This window comes from Lithobates pipiens, unplaced genomic scaffold, assembly GCF_037356315.1.
Source record: "Lithobates pipiens isolate NorthernLeopardFrog02 unplaced genomic scaffold, aLitPip1_a1.2 Scaffold_1, whole genome shotgun sequence".
NCBI classification, from domain to species: Eukaryota; Metazoa; Chordata; class Amphibia; order Anura; family Ranidae; genus Lithobates; species Lithobates pipiens.
Genome location: NW_027507685.1, coordinates 202,005,032 through 202,024,733, shown reverse-complemented (window position 1 = coordinate 202,024,733; position 19,702 = coordinate 202,005,032). Strand labels below are relative to the sequence as shown.

Sequence of the window (19,702 nt, the reverse complement as noted above, 5' to 3'; positions counted from 1 at the left end):
AAATAATCGTACCGCCAGGGAGGTTAATCTTCAGGCAAAGTAACATATCCTTTAAACATGTTCACTTGCATAAGATAAATTCCTCCTATGCTGTATATCCTGCATGCTGATAATTAACTTAAACAGATCACTTTGATTTGTTTTTCATAGTTACATAGTTGGTAGGTTGAATAAAGACATCAGCAGTTCTAGTTAAATCTGTGTAGGTGTGTGTTTATCTCAATACCATTTCCTGTATCCCTGTATATCGGTTCACTAAGATGCCCATCTAAGGAGGCCCCTTTCACACTACCATGACTTTAAAGTCATGCGATTTTATTGTGATTTCACGGTCACGATTTTAGGGAATGCCTGTGTAACTTGCATCAAAGTCGGACCAAAGTAGTACAGGCACTACTTTGAAGTCGGTGCAACTTGAAGTCGCACAGATATGAATGGTACTCACTGGAAATCATGGGACTTGCAGTCCCAAGTCTCAGGACAAGTCGCACAAGTGTGAAAGGGGCCTAAGAGTTTTTTAAAACTACAAACACTTCCAGCTGGCACCACTGATTGAGTAAGGGATTTCCACACCCTTACCGCTCTAGCAGTAAAGAACCCCCTATGCAGTTTAAGGTTGAACTGCTTCTTTTCCAATTTCATTGAGTGGCCCTGTGTCTACTTAAGCTCTCTGAAAATGAAAAATGTCCTCCCTATGCTAGATTTACCACTGGGGTATTTTTATATCTCTATCATATCGCTTCCGAAACCTCTTTTTTGTAAGCCATAGCATAGAGTGCAGCAACAATCATTGGATTGCTGTTATTAGTTTTAGAACATTTCATGCTGTAGGAGAGGGATGGATGGTTTCTGGCCTGCAGAAAATGACCAATGGATTACTGGGGTGTATGTTATCTCTTTAACCAATTAAGCCCCGGTCCATTTTGCTGGCTTAAGACCAGACCACTGTTTGCGATTCGACACTGACAATTGTGCGGTCGTGCGACGCGGTTCCCAAACAAAATTGACGTCCTTTTTTCCCCACACAGAGCTTTCTTTTGGTGGTATTTGATCACCCCTGTGGTTTTTATTTTTTGCGCTATAAACAAAAATAGAGTGCCAATTTTGAAAAAAAAACGCATTATTTTTTACTTTTTGCTATAATAAATATCCCCCAAAAATATATAAAAAAAACATTTTTTTTCCTCAGTTTAGGCCGATACGTATTCTTCTACATATTTTTGGTAAAAAAATCGCAATAAGTGATTATTGATTGGTTTGCACAAAAGTTATAGCATTTACAAAATAGGGAATAGTTTTATGGTATTTTTATTAATAATTTTTTTTTACTAGTAATGGCGGCGATCACCGATTTTTATTGTGACTGCGACATTAAGGCGGACACATCGGACATTTTTGACACATTTTTGGGACCATTGTCATTTATACAGCAATCAGTGCTATACAAATGCACTGATTCCTGTGTAAATGACACTGGCAGTGAAGGGGTTAACCAGGGGTGGCAGTATAGTGGTTAAGTGTGTCCTAGGGGCGTGTTACTAACTGTGGGGGGCTGGGCTGTGTGTTAGTGAACACTGATCTCTGCTCCAATCACAGGGAGCAGAGATCAGTTTCACTTGTTGCTAGGCAGAACGGGGAGATGCTGTTTACATCGGCATCTCCCCATTCAGCCTCCCCGTGAGACGATCGCGGCTATTTCCGTGGGGATCGATTCTGAGGGACCCGCGACTGGACTCACGAGGGTCCCGACCGGCTCGCACGCGATGGCAGGGTGGCAGTTTCAACTGGATGTACCTGTACGCCAGTTTGCCTGCCCATGCCATTCTGCCGTCGTGCGCCGGTCGGGAACTGGTTAAACAACACCTTTATTTTGGTTCATAACCTATACATAACATATATGCTTTAGACCACTTTCACACCAAGGTGCTTTTCAGGTGCTTTCACGCTAAAAAACGCGCCTAAAAAGCTCACGAAAACGTATTTCCATTAAAATCAATGAACGCTTTCACAATGGGGCTGTGTGCTAGCAGGGTTGTGAAAAACTCCCCTCTCCATTGAAATGAATGTAAAGCTCTTCAAAAGCGCTCAGTGTTTTTAATGGCAGTTTAGAAGTGCCTCAGTGTGAAAGTGGCCTTATAGATATGCTTTTTGGATATGTAGGTATCCAAAAAGCATATCTTTAAATTTATAAACATATTTCTAACTATCATCATTGAACATTAGCCTCGGAAAAAAATATTCACCAATTACACACTTACCTGCTGACTTTAGAGCAGGGACCAGTTGATGGATGGAAATTCTGTCATCGTTGTCTTTATGTGCATTGCAGAATATTTGCTGTAGATAAGATGAACACTATTTTAGTATATCCTGTAGTGCACACAAGACCATGTTCCTGTGTAGCCAACACAGACGTGGCCCAAGGGGAAATGCATAGCTTCCAGCCACCCTCCATTTAAAAGGACTGTCCCTGTTTTGGACCCAAATCCCTCTGTCCCTCTTTCCTTCTCAGTTCTCCCTCTTTTTGGTCTTATGTATAAACATCTTCAAAAATGTTCTATTTAACTACCAAACGTGTTTTACTGCACTAAGCCTTTCAAACAGTTTCCAAATGATCAAGTTTTTTGTAGGTCCATAGCAAGGTTGTGTCCTTTGTACACATACCTTGTGCTATAATGTGTCCTTCCTATCTAAGAAAGTTGGGAGGTATGTGGTAGGGTTGTCAGCGGCAGATACAGATGGCCCACACATGTTTCAGTTGGTAATATACTTTTTTTAATTATGAGTGAATGTGCTCTTTTTAATCCAAAGGTGCCCATAGATATTGTTTGGCAGTCTGTTGTGCTTGCATGACCTGACTGCCCACTGGCACCACTCTCTGATAGCTACTGTTGAATAGAAAGGATAGGATGGGGGGCAGAAGATACCAGAGCTGCTTATACTAGGAAAGGACAGGATGCTCAGGTAGGAAGCAGCTTGCTTGAAAAATGTTTTTAAAGATTTTACTGAAGCGTTTTTTTGTAGTCCACCCAAAAGGGGAATCTCTGCTAGTCTGTCTCCTCCCCCCTCTACCGCCACATTGGCACCTTTTTGGGGGGGGGGTACCTGGTTTTGACAGGTACCTGCTCCCACTTTGGGTTCAGTTCGCTGCTGCAAACAGACGGAATTTCGCCCCCCTCCTTCCCCCGCAGCCAGGCCATTCACAAAGTGCAATGCATGACATGCATGCACAGTAGGAAACAGGCTGCCCTTTTCCCTTAGTCAAGATGGTGGGGCCAGCCCCCAATAGGTGATTGAAAAATTGGCTCGGGTAAGGACGCCGCTGGAATCCTGAAAAGGTAAGTCAGGTAAGGTAAGCTAATATTAAAAGTCAGCAGCTACAGTATTTGTAGCCTTAAATGTTTTTTTTTGGGGGGGGGGGGGGACCTGGAGCTCCTCTTTAAATCATAATGTCCTGTGAACAAAACCGTGAAATTTTGTCTGAAGGGCATTGGCTCAAACTTGTCTTAACCCCTGTACACACGGTCGGAGATTTCGACAACCAAATCCGTCGGATTTTGTCCGTCAGATTTTGTCCGTTGGATCTTGTCCGAAACTGTTGCATACACACGGTTGGACTAAGTTGTCGAAAAATCCGATCATTCAGAACGTGATGACGTAATTTCGTTACGATGGGACTACGTTCAGGCTAGTAGCCAAAAGCTTTGATGTAGGAATTTGATCTGAGCATGCGTGGCACTTTGTCCGATCAAAATTCTCTACACATGATCGGATTAGGTCCGATCGAACCAGTTGGTCGGAAAATATTTCCAACAAGTTGGAAAATTGGGTCCGACGGATATTCCGATGGAATCAGTCCGATGCATACCACACACAGTCGGATTATCCGACAACATGGTCTGATAGGACACATTCCGACGGATTCTCCGACCGTGTGTACAAGGCTTTACATACACACAGTCACACAAATGTTGGCCAACAATTACGAACATAGTGACGTACCACGTGGTTTTTGAGCTCTTTAACATATTAAATAACTAAAATATGTGAATTATTGCCAACTGTTACATTTGCAAATAACATTATTCATACCTCCCAACATTTTGAGATGGGAATGAGGGACACCTGCTAGCAAACGTATGTAGGCATAGGACACGCCCCCTGCCGCACCCCTTAAAGGGGACATAACAAAACAAAAAAAGGTTAATCAAATCCGCAAGTGCATTTTTTTAACCACTAATATTCCTTTATATTGGCTTTTAAAATTGACAAATGCAGCAATTTTGAATTTGAATGAAAGGTTTAGCACTGGGAAACCCTTTTTGAAAGATAAAAAGTGCATTTTATATACAACTATATAGAACAGACCAAAATGAGGGACAAATGAGGAGGAAAGAGGGACAAATGGACATTGCTGCAAATCAGGGACAGTCCCTCGATATCAGGGACAGTCGGGAGCTATGCATTATAACATGTCAATAATATTCAATGTTCATTTTCAATAACAAAAAAGTTCAGTGTCTCGTAATATGTAGTGGGGTTGATTTACTAAAACTGGAAAGTGCAAAATCTGGTACAGCTGTGCATGCTAGCCAATCAGCTTCTAACTTCAGCTTGTTCAAGTAAGCTTTGGCAAAAAAAAAAAAAAAAACAGAAAGCTGATTGGTTTCTATACAGAGCTGCACCAGATTTTGCACTCTCTGGTTTTAGTAAATCAACCCCAAAGAATACATGAATCCCAATAAAAATGATCTTTTCTGCATACAATAAACATGTGCAAAAAAACAACAATCCACTTCTCAATATAACAGTGCAATTCCTCCAAGGTGCTCTTTAATGTGTCCATAAACCGTGACAATCCTCGCTCATGGAAATAGATTTAGCGAGTCCAATTGATCTGTTAAAGTACTATTTGACCTACTTATTCACTTAAGAAGTCAATTGGAGTCTATTTCCACAAAGGAAGTGTCATAGTTTGTCATTGTGGTTTAGACAAAAAGAGCACCTTAGGGGACGTGCGCTGTTATATTGAGAAGCAGGATTTTTTTTTGCACAAATTTTGCACAAGAGGTTTTATATGAGGATTTGTGTATTTTTTATATATTAACTGACACAATCTTTCTTGGTATTGAAAATGAACATGATATTGATATGTTATATTATTTTTTGCATTCCTAACAGTCAGTATTGATTTACATATTTTAGTTATTTATTGTGATTGTTACTATATGTTCTTTGCACCTAGGAAAGAAGGGGGGGGGGGGGGGGTTTATAAGGGAGAGCTTATGTGTTTATTTTTGGTTACCATATAGTACATAATTTACAAAAATATACATTTTCCTGCGAGTAAAAATAAGATTTTTGTTATTGCCATTAAAACTTTTACTGACACAGGAGTTTAGTAATTCTTGGACATTCATGTTATTCTGCTGCCTTCAAAAGGTTGGAACACTGGAAAACAAAAATGTTAAGCCAGACCCTGTATAGCCCCACCTCCAACCATCATGCCTCAGGTTTGTGAGCAAACAGTACTTAAAGTGTAGTTCCATCCAAAAATGTAACTTCCACTTTTTGGAATCCCCCCTCCCCCCCTCCAGTGTCCCCCCTCCCCCCAGAAGACAGCAGGGACCAGTGGGATCGCACAGAGCAACTCACGCACGTGCAGTAGGGAACCGGGCTGTGAACCCGCAAGGAATCACTTTCTGATTCCCTTACCGAAGATGGTAGTGCCTCCACCCGAGAGCCGAGGGACAGATCGGCTTCGGGTGCTGACTTCGAGGGCACCCTGGACAGGTGAGTGTCCACATTTTAAAAGTCAGCAGCTGCAGTATTTGTAGCTGCTGACTTAAAAAAAAAAAAAAATTCTGCAGAACTCCACTTTAAAGTGATTGAAAATTTATTTATATTTTTTTTGTTAAAAATAACAAACATGAGCAGCCCAGGTCCTCCTCTTCTTGGGTCCTTCTTTGGTGCTCCTGGCCCCTTCCTCCTGATCAGTGCCTCCACAGCAAGTAGCTTGCTATTGGGGCACCTGAATCGAGCCACAGCTCCCTGTGTCCATTCAGACACAAAGCCATGGCCCGACATTGCCCCCCTTTCTCACATTATTGACTGAATGACTTTGACAGCAGTGGGAGCCAATGTCGCCACACTGCAGCCAATGAGGAGGGGAGTCTAGTGCAGCCAAGACACTCCTGCAACACTGCTGGATCTAGATGGGGCTCAGGTAAGTATTAGAGGGGCTAAGGGGGACTGCTGCACACAGAAGGCTTTTTATAGAATTCAGTAAGATAAAAAAAAAACATTTGCCTTTACAACCACTTTAAGGCCAGTAATACAGATGGGCAGGACCCATGTTCCTCAATAGACTTCAGTAAAAAAAAAAAATAAAATTAGCGTTCGTACAAAAATTTCTTATTATGTTTATCATTCAATAAGGGACACAGGAATTTAGCCATTCTTGGACATTCAGGATGCCCAAAAACCATGCAACTGAGGAGATCCAAAACACGTGTAATTGATATTACAAGGGTAACTGAAAAGGTTCAACACTTAAACGAGGGCTAGACAAAACCAGCTAAAGCGGTTCTTCACCCTAAAGGGGAAGTTCCGCTAGTATTATCCCTCCCCCCCTCCGGTGCCACAATAGGCACCTTTCGGGGGGAGGGGGTGCAGTTACCTGGATAATCCAGGTAACTGCACCCACTTCCGGCCAGACCGCCGCATGGCTCCGCCCACCCCCACATGGCTCCGCCCCCCATTGTGTTCTGGGAAACACACAGTTCCCAGAGACACAGCGGGGAACCAGCGCAGCGCGACCCGCGCATGCGCAGTAGGGAACCGGGCAGTGAAGCCCTCTTGCTTCACTTCTCGATTCCCTGACAGAGGATGGCGGCGGTGGCTGCAGCGAGACGAGCGATCGCTCGTCATCTGCCGCCGACATCGCTGGAACCTGGGACAGGTAAGTGTGATATTATTAAAAGTCAGCAGCTGCAATATTAGTAGCTGCTGGCTTTTAATATTTTTTTTTTTAGGTGCAGCTCCTCTTAAGCCAAATATGCAAACTGCCACCACACAGGGCAAGGGCTCCTCCGACCTACCTAATATTAGGAAAGGTAATAAGCAGTGGGGTAAAATGCTACCTGAAGAAAGATGAGCCTCAGTTAGCAATGTGGAGGGAAACCACTCATCCACCATAAGACAAAACAAGTGGAATAACAAACTACCCGAGCAGGAGAAAAACTTGGACATCCAGGTAGGGTGGGCCACAAGAAAAGTTTCTAGCGTTAAAGCCTAAGCTTAGAATGCCTAATGCTTGACTTGAGGTAAGGAAGCTAAAATAGACAAGGTGAGGAAGATTTTCTAAAACTGGAACGTGGAAAATCTGGTGCAGCACTGCATAGAAACCAATTAGCCAGGTTTCATTGTCAAAGCTTAACCACTTAAAGAGGAAGTAAACCCTGATGGGTTTACTTCCTCTTTGATTCCCTGCAAAGGTAAAGCATAATGGACTATTATGCATCACATAGTAGTCTATTATGTGTCACTTACCTGACACAGGAGCCAGCGAAGTCACCGCTGTCCCCTGTAGTCCGGAGACTCCATCTTCTTGGTGGGTCTCGCTGCTCCGGCGCTGTCATTCGTTGGAGCCGTGATGACGTCACTCCCGCGCATGCGCATGGGAGCCGCCATTCGCGGCATATCGCCGTTAACTGCGTCGCGCTCAGTGCGCCTGCGCGCTGCTGTCTACGGCGCATGTGCCATAGACAGCGGTGCCTGTCTTTCGGCAAATATCTCCTAAACCGTGTAGGTTTAGGAGATAATTCTTGGACCTACAGGTAAGCCTTAATCTAGGCTTACCTGTAGGTCAAAGTGGTTTGTAAGGATTTACAACCACTTTAAGCCCCGGACCAATTTGCAGCCAAAGGACCAGGCCCCTTTTTGCGATTCGGCACTGCGTCCGTTTAACTGACAATTGCGCGGTCGTGCGACGTGGCTCCCAAACAAAATTGGCGTCCTTTTTCCCCCACAAATAGGTGGTATTTGATCACCTCTGCGGTTTTTATTTTTTGCGCTATAAACAAAATCAGAGCGACAATTTCGAAAAAAATTCAATATTTTTTACTTTTTGCTATAATAAATATCCCCAAAAAATATCTTAAAATTTTTTTTTTCCTCAGTTTAGGCCGATACATATTCTTCTACATATTTTTGGTAAAAAAAAAAAATCACAATTAGCGATTATTGATTGGTTTTCGCAAAAGTTCTAGTGTTTACAAAATAGGGATAACTTTCTAGCATTTTTATTAATATATATTTTTTTTACTAGTAATGGTGGCTATCAGCAATTTTTATTGTGATTGCTACATTATGTCGGACACATCGGACATTTTTGACAGATTTTTGGGACCATTGTCATTTTTACAGCAATCAATGCTATTTAAATGCACTTATTCCTGTGTAAATGACACAGGCAGTGAAGGAGTTAACCACTAGGGGGCGGGGAGGGGGTTAAGTGTGTGTTTTTATTTTAACTGTAGGGGGGCGTGGCTTGGCGTCTGACGTCACTGATCGTCTTTCCCTATAACAGGGAACAGACGATCAGTGACAGGCTCAGTAGGAAGCATGGGGAGAGGTTTGTTTGCACAGACCTCTCTTCGTTCTTCAGCTCTGTGACCCAATTGTGGGACACCAGCGGCGATTGGGTCCGCTGGTCCTGCGGCCAAGGTCACGGAGCTCAGGACACAGCTGGGCACTTAAAGAGCAATGTACCTGTACGTGCTTGTGCCCAGCCGTGCCATTCTGCTGACGTAAATGTGCAGGAGGCGGTCCTTAAGCGGTTAAAGTGTTACTAAACCCAGGACCCTGCATTCACTATATCTGGTCTTCCACAGTACACAGGAAATGCAATTATTTTAGTAAATATAAACTTCTAAATACCTTTCCTCATCAATATATAGCAGTCTTGTGACTTCTATCAGTGTCCGGCCAAGCACTGGTTAAAGCTTGTAGGAGGAGTTTTTCTGACTGTCCTGTGAAACTACAACTCCACTGACTCTCTGTTTGGACAGTGCTAATTGGCCCTGTGCTGATTACACGCACTCTCCCAAGAAAAAAACCTCTCCATCAGGAAATTATTAGAAGTCAGTGGAAGGAGGGGAAGATCTGTGCATACAGGATCAAAGAGCCTTTTTACACAATGCGGAGGATTAACCCCTTAGGTTCCACAGTGAGTATAACAAGCCTGCCCATAAATGGACCAGATCTCAGCTGGAACATGCTTAGAGACTCTGCAAAATGATTTCTCAATTAGTTCTGAACAGACAGATAACAAATCTAAAGTAGATATTAGAGGATTTGTGGACCTACGGGAGGTCTCAGTCTCACTCAGTGGAGCTATAGTAGGACTCCAATTAGGACAACTATAGTAAAAAGGTCCCAGGATCTAGGTTACAGGCTTTGGTCTCTTCTGGGGATACCAGGATAACAGCCCTAGCACCAATGGAGGAATATGAGCTGAGGTCACCCGTAGCAGTGAGATTGTCCTAGTTAAAAGAAATGTTTGCATAGTTAAAGAACAACTAGGCCCAAAGTGCGGGCTGTATCATGGCTCTGGACCTGGAGATCACTCTGTGGCTAACAAACACAGTACACACGGGTCTGGGAAGCAACACAATGCAGAACCCAGTGCCTGAAGGTCACATTCCAGGTAAGCCTCATCACATTCAGAGACCTACTCCCCGAGTGAGTCTTCAGAAATTGGTTCATAGGTACAAAGAGTCCAGTCCACTCCATTCAGCAAGGACACCCAGTTATAGGAGGGTGCTATGGTGAAATGGCAGATGGTATAGCCAAAGCATAAGCCCTTGTACACACGGTCGGAGATTCCGACGGAATGTGTCCGATCGGAGAGTTTTGTTGGATATTCCGACTGTGTGTGGTCTGCATCGGACTGTTTCCGTCTGAATATCCGTCGGACCAAATTTTCCGACAAAATGCTCCGATAGGACATACTCTGATCATGTGTAGAGAATTCCGATCGGACAAAGAGCCACGCATGCTCAGATCAAATTCCTACATCAAAGCTATTGGCTACTAGCCTGAACGTAGTCCCATCGTAACGAAATTACATCATCACGTTCTGAAAGATCGGATTTTCCGGCAACTTTGTCCGACCGTGTGTATGCAACAGTTTCGGACAAAATCCGACGGATTTGGTTGTCGGAATCTCCGACCGTGTGTACAAGGGCTAAGTCCAATCCAAGATATCAGCAGCACACCATGTCACCAAGCTGTTGCTGAGGATATGCCAACCTAAATAGCCAGTGAAGTCTTGATTGAAGTCACAGAAGAAAAAATATCAAAAGTGTACAGAGTATCTTGAATTAAGGAAAAGAATAAAAATAAATAGAAAAATATAGTTTGGGTTTTTACCAGCAGAGCTGAGGAAAAGCCATCCAACCACATTGACATTAGCAGAAAACTGGGGCATGAAACTTGGATGTGAGGTTATACAGCGTCTAGCTTAATGTTCTTTGTTTGCCAGTATCCCAACCTCCTGAAGGTGGGAATATAACCCAAATGTCCAAAAATTACTAAATTCCTGTGTCACTCAATGAGCAATAAAGCAGTTACATAAATTGAATTGACAGCTGATTTCAGGACTTTCACAGAACTATACCGTATAACTGAACACAAGAATGTTTTACCATATTTGCCCAGAGTTGAATTGTCCTTTAAATGGCGTTTAAACCCTAACAATTAATTTCTCCTATTTGCATGTTCTTTTATTTGGTCTGTTTAACCACTTAACAACCGCCCATTGCCGATTAATGGCTTCAGGGCGGTTGTTTAACTCTGAGAGGCCGTTAATTATTGGACCCGGCGCATCACGGATCACGGTAAACGGCCGCTCGTCGCGGCCGTTTACCACGTGATCGCTCCGTCAAATGACGGAGTGATCACTTGTACACAAACCGGCGTCATAACATGACGCCGGTTCCTCCCTCCCCCTCTCTGTACCGATGGGTACAGCGGAGGGGAAAGAGATCGGTGTCAGCAGCGATGTGGGCTGCATCTGCAGTGCCCACAGTGCTGCTCACCGAATTTAACCCCTCAATACCCTGCCAATACTCTGCCAATACCCTGCAATACTCTGCAATACCCTGCCATTACTCTGCAGTACCCCCCATTACTCTGCAGTACCCTGCCATTACTCTGCAGTACCCCCCAATACTCTGCAGTACCCCCCAATACTCTGCAGTACCCGCCATTACTCTGCAGTACCCCCCATTACTCTGCAGTACCCCGCCATTACTCTGCAGTACCCCGCTATTACTCTGCAGTACCCGCCATTACTCTGCAGTACTCTGCCATTTCTCTGCAGTACCCCCCAATACTCTGCAGTACCCTGCCATTACTCTGCAGTACCCCCCAATACTCTGCAGTACCCTGCCATTACTCTGCAGTACCCTGCCATTACTCTGCAGTACCCGCCATTACTCTGCAGTACCCGCCATTACTCTTCAGTACCCCCCCATTACTCTGCAGTACCCCGCCATTACTCTGCAGTACCCCGCCATTACTCTGCAGTACCCTGCCATTACTCTGCAGTACCCGCCATTACTCTGCAGTACCCCCCAATACTCTGCAGTACCCCCCATTACTCTGCAGTACCCTCCAATACTCTGCAGTACCCTGCCATTACTCTGCAGTACCCTGCCATTACTCTGCAGTACCCCCCATTACTCTGCAGTACCCTGCCATTACTCTGCAGTACCCGCCATTACTTTGCAGTACCCCCCCAATACTCTGCAGTACCCTGCCATTACTCTGCAGTACCCCCCAATACTCTGCAGTACCCTGCCATTACTCTGCAGTACCCCCCATTACTCTGCAGTACCCCCCAATACTCTGCAGTACCCCCCATTACTCTGCAATACCCCCCAATACTCTGCAATACCCCCCAATACTCTGCAATACCCTGCCAATACCCCGCAATACCCTGCCATAAATTGCCATACCCATTCATACTCTGAGATACCCAGCCATACTCGGTGATACCCTGCAATACCCAGCCATAGACGCCCCCCCACCCCTCACCACCCTCCGGTGCTTCTACCAACTCGCCAGTACGATCAAAGCCAGAATCTTTTTTTTATTTTTTTATTTCAGGCTTCCCAGCCTAGAGGTGAGATGTGGGGTCATATTGACCCCCCAGATTTCACTGTAAAGAGGACCTGTCACCCCATATTCCTATTACAAGGGATGTTTACATTCCTTGTAATAGGAATAAAAGTGATCAAAAACGTATTTTTGGGGAAAAAAATGTCAAACTAAAATAAATAAAGTAAAATGAACAATAAAAAAAAAAAAAAAAAAAATTTAAAGCGCCCCTGTCCCCATGTGCTCGCATGCAGAAGCGAACGCATACGTAAGCCCCGCCCACATATGAAAACGGTGTTCAAACCACACATGTTAGGTATCGCCGCAAACGTTAGAGCGAGAGCAATAATTCTAGCCCTAGACCTCCTCTGCAACTCAAAACATGTAACCAGTAAAAAAAATTTAAAGCGTCGCCTATGGGGATTTTTTAAGTAGCGACGTTTGGCGCCATTCCACGGGCATGTGCAATTTTGAAGAGTGACATGTTTGATATCTATTTACTCAGCATAACTTCATCTTTCACTTTATGCAAAAATTGGGCTAACTTTACTGTTTTTTTGTTTTTTTTAAGCACAAAACAGTTTTTTCCCCCAAAAAAACGCGTTCGAAAAATTGCTGCGCAAATACCGTGTGAGATAAAAATTTGCAACGACCACCATTGTATTCTCCAGGGTCTTTGCTAAAAAAAATATATAATGTTTTGGGGTTCTCTGTAATTTTCTAGCAAATAAATGATGATTTTTACATGTAGGAGAGAAATGTCAGAATTGTCCTGGGTGCTCCAGAACGCCTGATGGCGCTCCCTGCATGTTGGGCCTCTGTATGTGGCCACACTGTGTAAAAGTCTCACACATGTGGTATCGCCGTACTCGGGAGTAATAGCAGAATGTGTTTTGGGGTGTAATTTGTGGTATGCATATGCTGTGTGTGAGAAATAACCTGATAATATGACAATTTTGTGGAAAAAAAAGGAAAAAAAATCTTGATTTTGCAAAGAATTGTGGGAAAAAATGACAACTTCAAAAAACTCATCATGCCTCTTGCTAAATACATTGGAATGTCTTCTTTCCAAAAAGGGGTCATTTGGGGCGTATTTGTACTTTTCTGGCATGTTAGGGTCTCAAGAATTGAAATAGGCCGTCAGTCCTTCAGGTGGCACCATAGCTTGTGGACTCTATAACTTTCACAAAGACCAAATAATATCCACCAATTTGTACTTATTTTTACCAAAGATATGTAGTAGTATAAATTTTGGCCAAAATTTATGAAGAAAAAATTACTAATCTGCTAAATTTTATAACAGAAACGAAGAAAAATTCATTTTTTCGCAGAATTTTCGGTCTTTTTTCTTTTATAGCACAAAAAATAAAAAACTGAGAGGTGATTAAATACCACCAAAAGAAAGCTCTATTTGTGTGAAAAAAAGGACAAAAATTTCATATAGGTCCAGTGTTGCATGACATAGTAATTGTCATTCAAAATGTGAGAGCACCAAAAGCTGAAAATTGGTCTGGTTATTAAGGGTGTTTAAGTGCCCAGTGGTCAAGTGGTTAAAATACCATTGTATTTTGTTATGACTTATTGGTAAGTGTTAAAAAAATTTGTTGATCTTGTCATAAATGTGGAGCTGATCTATGTCCTTATTGCAAAGTGCCCTCCTATTCCTCATCTTAAACTACAGAGTAATTAGCCTTTATGTTCTGGAAATCTGAGAGTAGGAGTGGTTGAGTAGTTTAGCAAAAGATATTGGGCAGGCCCAACAAAACAAAAAAGCTGTGTGTTGTAAGCACACAACATACTGTAAGAGCAGATTGCATTACTGGCATGTCAACTTTTTTTCCCATATTGCAAGCTTTTAAGGACATAAATAGGGCAAATATACATGTATTGTAGATATGTACTGCATATGTTTTTTTCTTATCAGTCTCATATGTCTTGACATATGCTTTAAGAAGCGCATAAGAAAATGCCATTCATATCAAAAAGTGAAGTACAAACCGTTCCAGCTATGATTTTCTTCCAGAGTATGTAAAACTGCTCCCAGTCCAGGGAACCCACAGCTGATATCTGTCTGGAGTTAAATAATCACAACACAGGCATGCAAGTATGATGAGATGCAAAGGTACAATCAGTTCATGTAGTCCCAGAACATATGTTTTGTCGTAAACAGCAGGATATTTAGTCATTCCTCAGTGGCTGAAAACAGGGGTTGAAGAATTTAAAAATAAACTTTAACTTTAGAGCTTAAAAAAAATAAAAAATAAAAATCGCAGAATAAAAACCAAAATAATGCATAATAAGCTAAAATGTTTAATTTAGCTCTTTGCTTATTTTTCTGCATAATTTGCTTTTGCATAATTTTACATGATATATAATTGTTTAGGTAAAATTTAGCTTGCTTTACTAGAATGTAAATAAGTTCAAATTTCAGTTGTCATTTATATTAAAGTGTGCAAACTAATAGTGCACCATAATTACATGGAACAGTAAAGGCCTGCAAGTATGTACCATGTGAGCCAACTCTTTATTTGTGTGACTGACAGAGGTGCCCCTTATGCTGAACTGCATACTGAACTGGTGTTGTTCTCTCACCTGGTAATGATCTACAGTGGGAAGAAGGATTGATTTTGACAAAAATAGATGTTTAGGCACTTACTCTTCAATCTTACACCACCTAGCTTTGGTGGCTCCCAAAAATCATCTAAATAATCACAGTCTGTATATCAGCCAGCTCCAGGAATTTGATTTTGGCTACAGAGGTTCTCCTGGCCCATAACTTATTTTTCTGTATAATGAAGTTCATTAGTTCCAGAAGTATAGGACTTTGATGGGAGCTGAATTCTCCCCTCCCTAGCTAATCAATACATGGAATGGTAGGAGGAACTTGTCACCTTTACAGAGGAGAACCCCTTTAGAAAGCACATATAATGGTATGGGAGGTACATTGTTGACATCTTGTTCATGGAAGGGAGTGAAGCTCTGTGGATCATCTGAACAACAATAACCTGAATAACCTGAATCTGGGTATCTGATAGGAGTGGAACTATGATACGATAACTTTTTTAGATATGACCCTGAAACTGGTTAGGTATCAACATGCACTTTTTTTGGAAAATGTGTGCAGGTAATTTTACATTGCTAGCCATTAGTTGTCATTCTTTGCACACCATGAAGGCTATACTAGGGGAGAAATGTAAACATGCTAAGAGAAACTGGGACAATTTACAACCTCTCCTGAACAATTTAACTTGACAGATAGTAACCGAAGTTTAAAAACTGTACATGAAGCCTTAAAGGAGAAGTCCAGCCTGGGCTCATTCGACTGGGCTTCTCCTATGGATCACAGGAGTCCAATTCGTTTTGCACTCCTGTGACTCATTTTCAGCAGACAGCGGTCTGAAGCACAGCATCATTCCGACTCTGGAAGTCTGGATCCACCAGCTGCCTGGGCTGATGGCTGTCTCAGCCTCTCAGCGAGCTGCTGAGACGGCCGCTCCCCATCCCTCCACAGCTCAGCGCTCCAGTGAGCGTGGAGGAGCAGAGCAGAGAGCTGCTGATCAGGGTTGCCAACCTCCCGCAGCATTTTTTACTGGCAAAACATGGAATATTTACCGGTGGAGCACATTTTTTACTGGTAACATGAGAAATTACAGAACTTCTATTGAAAACGAAGGCAGTGAATATTTGAACAGTATAAACATGATATGGAAACACTGACAATACCTATAACAAAGTAATTTGCTTCATTTACATTTAAAAAGTCAACACAGAATGAAATGATCAGACTCTGATATTTACTGGCAGTTGTAAAAAAAATCACAGATTTTTACACACTGTCAGTAAATTTACTGGTGGTTGGCAACCCTGCTGCTGATTGACAATCAGCAGCTTTCTGCTTGTGGAGGTGAGAGAACTGAGCAATCGGTGGTGTTCGGTGGCTCGGTTCTCAGTGAAGAGGCAGCGGGGGATGGATGCAGAATCGGACCGATGCTGTATCCACCTAGGTAAGTATGATTATGGGCTAAAAAAAATCCCATACTTCTCTTTTAAGCCTTGTATAAAGAGGAATCTAAGACAGTAGAGAGGAGATTGAAAAAAACAGATTTTGGAGATTGGTCAATTCAATGAGGTAAAAAACAGCCAGCAACAGAACTAGAATTTGCCTCCCAAGAAGAGGTAACAAAGTATCCAATATCTAACTCCCCTGTAAACAAATTACTTTTGTAACTACATTCTCTATTGAATATAATTAATGAACATCTGTCAGAAATCTGTGATTTCTTAATAGATGGGTGACGTTTTTACAGTAGAAGTACGCCGGCCTTGGGATCACTCCTGTCATCAAGATATAACAAGTCAAATATAGAGTGTAAAAGGGCATGGTTGTCGGTCCCAGGCTCTTATCAGTGTGTTTAAAAAACCTGTAGATACTGTAGGGTACACATAAAGTCCAATTTAAAAACACCCACAGCTATCAGAGAATTTTTTTTTTTTAAACAATATACTAATTGTAACACATGTAATGTGGTGATGTGAATGTTATCTCATGTACAGAATGCTCTCTTCAATAGATTGGTTGCACTACCGGACCTTTAAAGTGATTGTAAAGTCTCATTATTTTCCCTATAAAAATAACAAACATGTTATACTTACCTGCTCTGTTACAGTGGATTTGCACAGAGCAGCCTGGATCCTCCTCATCTTGGGTCCCTCTTCTATGATCCAGACCCCTCCCTCCTGTTCAGTGTCCCCACAGCAAGCAGCTTGCTATGGGGGCACCCGAGCCGAGTCACAGCTCCCTGTGTCCATTCAGACACAGAGCCCCAACCCAGCCCCATCCCCTCTCTTCCCTGATTGCTAGCTGACTTTGATTGATAGCAGAGGCCAATGGCGCCTGCTGCTGTGTCTCAGCCAATCAAGGAGAATCTCGGATGGCTGAGACACTCATGGACATCTCTGGACAGAGAGGGACCTCAGATAAGTGTTGGGGGGCTGAGGGAGGCACACAGAAGGCTTTTTATCTTAATGCATACAATGCATTGAGATAAAAAAACCTTCTGACTTTACAATCCCTTTAAGGATAAGTATAGGTGAGCACTTTTGCAATGGGGTGAATCCAAAAAGTTAAACATTCCTCCACTGTTTCTAAACATGTTATGGAAGTTCATGAATGGGACCTGAGCTGTATCCTTTTTTGTGGAATGCAGAAGTTGTATCTGTCAGATGGGGCAGTGATTTACACCGAAGACTTCTGGAACAGGTGTGGTGGATATTTAAGCTGCGTTCCAGGATAACTTCTGGGCTGAATCACTGCTGGGATGTCAGCCTTCATTTAAAATAATGTGAAAATGCATTATTCATTAATTATTGTTACTCATAGAATTATTTTTAATGCGGTATTAGAATGCTGTTGTACATACAGTAGGAGTAGTAAATACCATGTGTGGACTTTTATGATGTTTTGCTATGTAAGTTGTATTTTGTTCTTATGTTCGATCAGGGCTGCTGTTAGAAATCACGGGGGCCCCCCTAAAAAAAAAATATCAAAACGATATTTTCACTAAACATACACTAAAATCATTATTAGTGGACACAAACATAAAATAACTTACAAAATGCCTGCTAAAGCTAAAATATAAAACTTTATGTTAAAGTTATTAAAGTTCTCTGTGTGAATGAGGTCTTGGGGCTCATTCACATAAGTGACCTGTACAGTGTGAAGACAGAGGCACCTGTTCATTCATTCATAAAATGAAGCATAGTAAACACAGTTTACTATGCTTAAGTTATTAATGGATACAGGGGTGATTGGTACAGATCACCTACTGTGTGCATTCAGAAAAGAAAGAGGATGGTAAATGACATATTTACCAGCCCCTTCCACCGCTCTCCATTCCCCTGTGTACCCACAACAGCCAGCAAGTGGGCAGCATGCAGAGGAGGGGTGTGCTTTGGATATGAATGCCAACCCAATTTACATACACATGCTTATGCGATTTACATATAAATAGTTTGTGATTTACATATGAATGCTGACCCTATTTATACGCAAATGCCGGCGCGATGAGCTATCTGTACACTGGGAAATTACATGAATGATGGCCTGTGTGTCTCTCCCTCCAGCAGCTGAAAGCTGCTAAGAGGGAGAGGGGGAGAAACTGGCTTCCAGCTGCTGCAGAGAGCCGCACAACGGATCGTTCCTGTAATTTTACCCCTGCTCCGCCACATTGATCCCCCTCCCTGTCAAGGCCCTCCTGTGTGTCAGAACCCCTACAGTCGGACGGGTGGTACCCCCCTATTGGCGGCCCTGTGTTTGATTGTAATATAGCACAGGTGGTAGTTTGTATTCCTCACCATGTTGGACTAGGGGTTGAGTCTATTTACTTGTGACACTTGGAGTCTGACAGACAGCTGTGATTAAGGCCTCACTGGCCAAAATGCATTGATGGTTTTGTTATGACCAGATTTTAGCTGACTATTATTAAATATACAATAAAGTATATGCAACCGGGTGCCAGCTTCTTTTCTTATCAATATATTTACTGATAGCTTGGATGAGCTTCAGCTGTGCACCAGTGTTCCGTGCTAATTATACTGGATATTGGAGGTGGAGCATTCTTGATCCCTGATCTGTGCCCTGCCCCTCTCCCACAAACCAATAAAGCCCCGTACACACGAGCGGACTTTTCAACATCCAAAGTCTGACGGATCGATTCCGGCAGACTATTCGATCGTGTGTGGGCTGCAACGGACTTTTGATTCGCAAAAGTCTAACAGACTTTAGAAATGGAACATGCTTCAAATTTTTCCACCAGAACTCTGCCGGACCCAGTTCCTACCGAAAAATTTGCTCGTGTGTATGCTATTCCGACGGACTAAAACCGACGCTAGGGCAGCTATTGGCTACTGGCTATGAACTTCCTTATTCGAGTCCAGTCGTACGTCATCACGTTCGAATCCGTCTGAGTTTGGTGTGATTGTGTGTGGCCAAGTCCGCTCATTCGGAAAGTCCGTCAGAACTCTGTCAGAACTCCGGCAGAACTCCTTCGAAAGTCTGTCGGACATAAGTCTGGTCGTGTGTACGTGGCATAAGAGGACCTGAGTGGCCAATAATGGCTCCGTCATTGGCTTGTGAGAAAGCATGGGTTGTGACATAGCTCTAATATCAGAAAAGTTGAGGCTTGAATATGGTGCACACCCATGGGAGAGTTCCTTTGTCACACAGGAGAAAGGTTTTTTTCAGACTAGAGGAACTTGTAGGTGCACTGTTGTGCCAGAAATTATGGAGCACTGTTAGTATTCTGTGTATGCATGATGGTTTCATTCTCCGAACTCTACATCAATGCTAAGGCCTGCAGTGATATATGCGTCGGACAATGGAACTACAGAGCACAGCAGGGGTCACAAGCATCTGACACTCCTGGAAGTGTCAAATGCTGAAGAGACTATAATGCAACATACACACGGTCAGACTTTCCAACGGAAAATGTTCAATGTGAGCTTGTTGTCGGAAAGTCCGACCGTGTGTATGCTCCAT

General features: G+C 42.7%; 1 protein-coding gene across 4 annotated transcripts in view; it reads right to left on the bottom strand.

Annotated features, from left to right (window-relative positions):
* Positions 1–19,702, bottom strand: part of LOC143981923 (calpain-1 catalytic subunit-like) — a 116,048-nt gene that overhangs the window by 15,333 nt on the left and 81,013 nt on the right. For all 4 annotated transcript variants that reach the window (XM_077480192.1, XM_077480177.1, XM_077480184.1 and 1 more), the window contains 2 exons: positions 14,164–14,232; positions 2,259–2,337 (listed from right to left, as the gene is read on the bottom strand). In XM_077480192.1, coding sequence (XP_077336318.1) covers positions 2,259–2,337; positions 14,164–14,232 — 148 coding nt within the window. The remainder of the gene's footprint in view (positions 1–2,258; positions 2,338–14,163; positions 14,233–19,702) is intronic.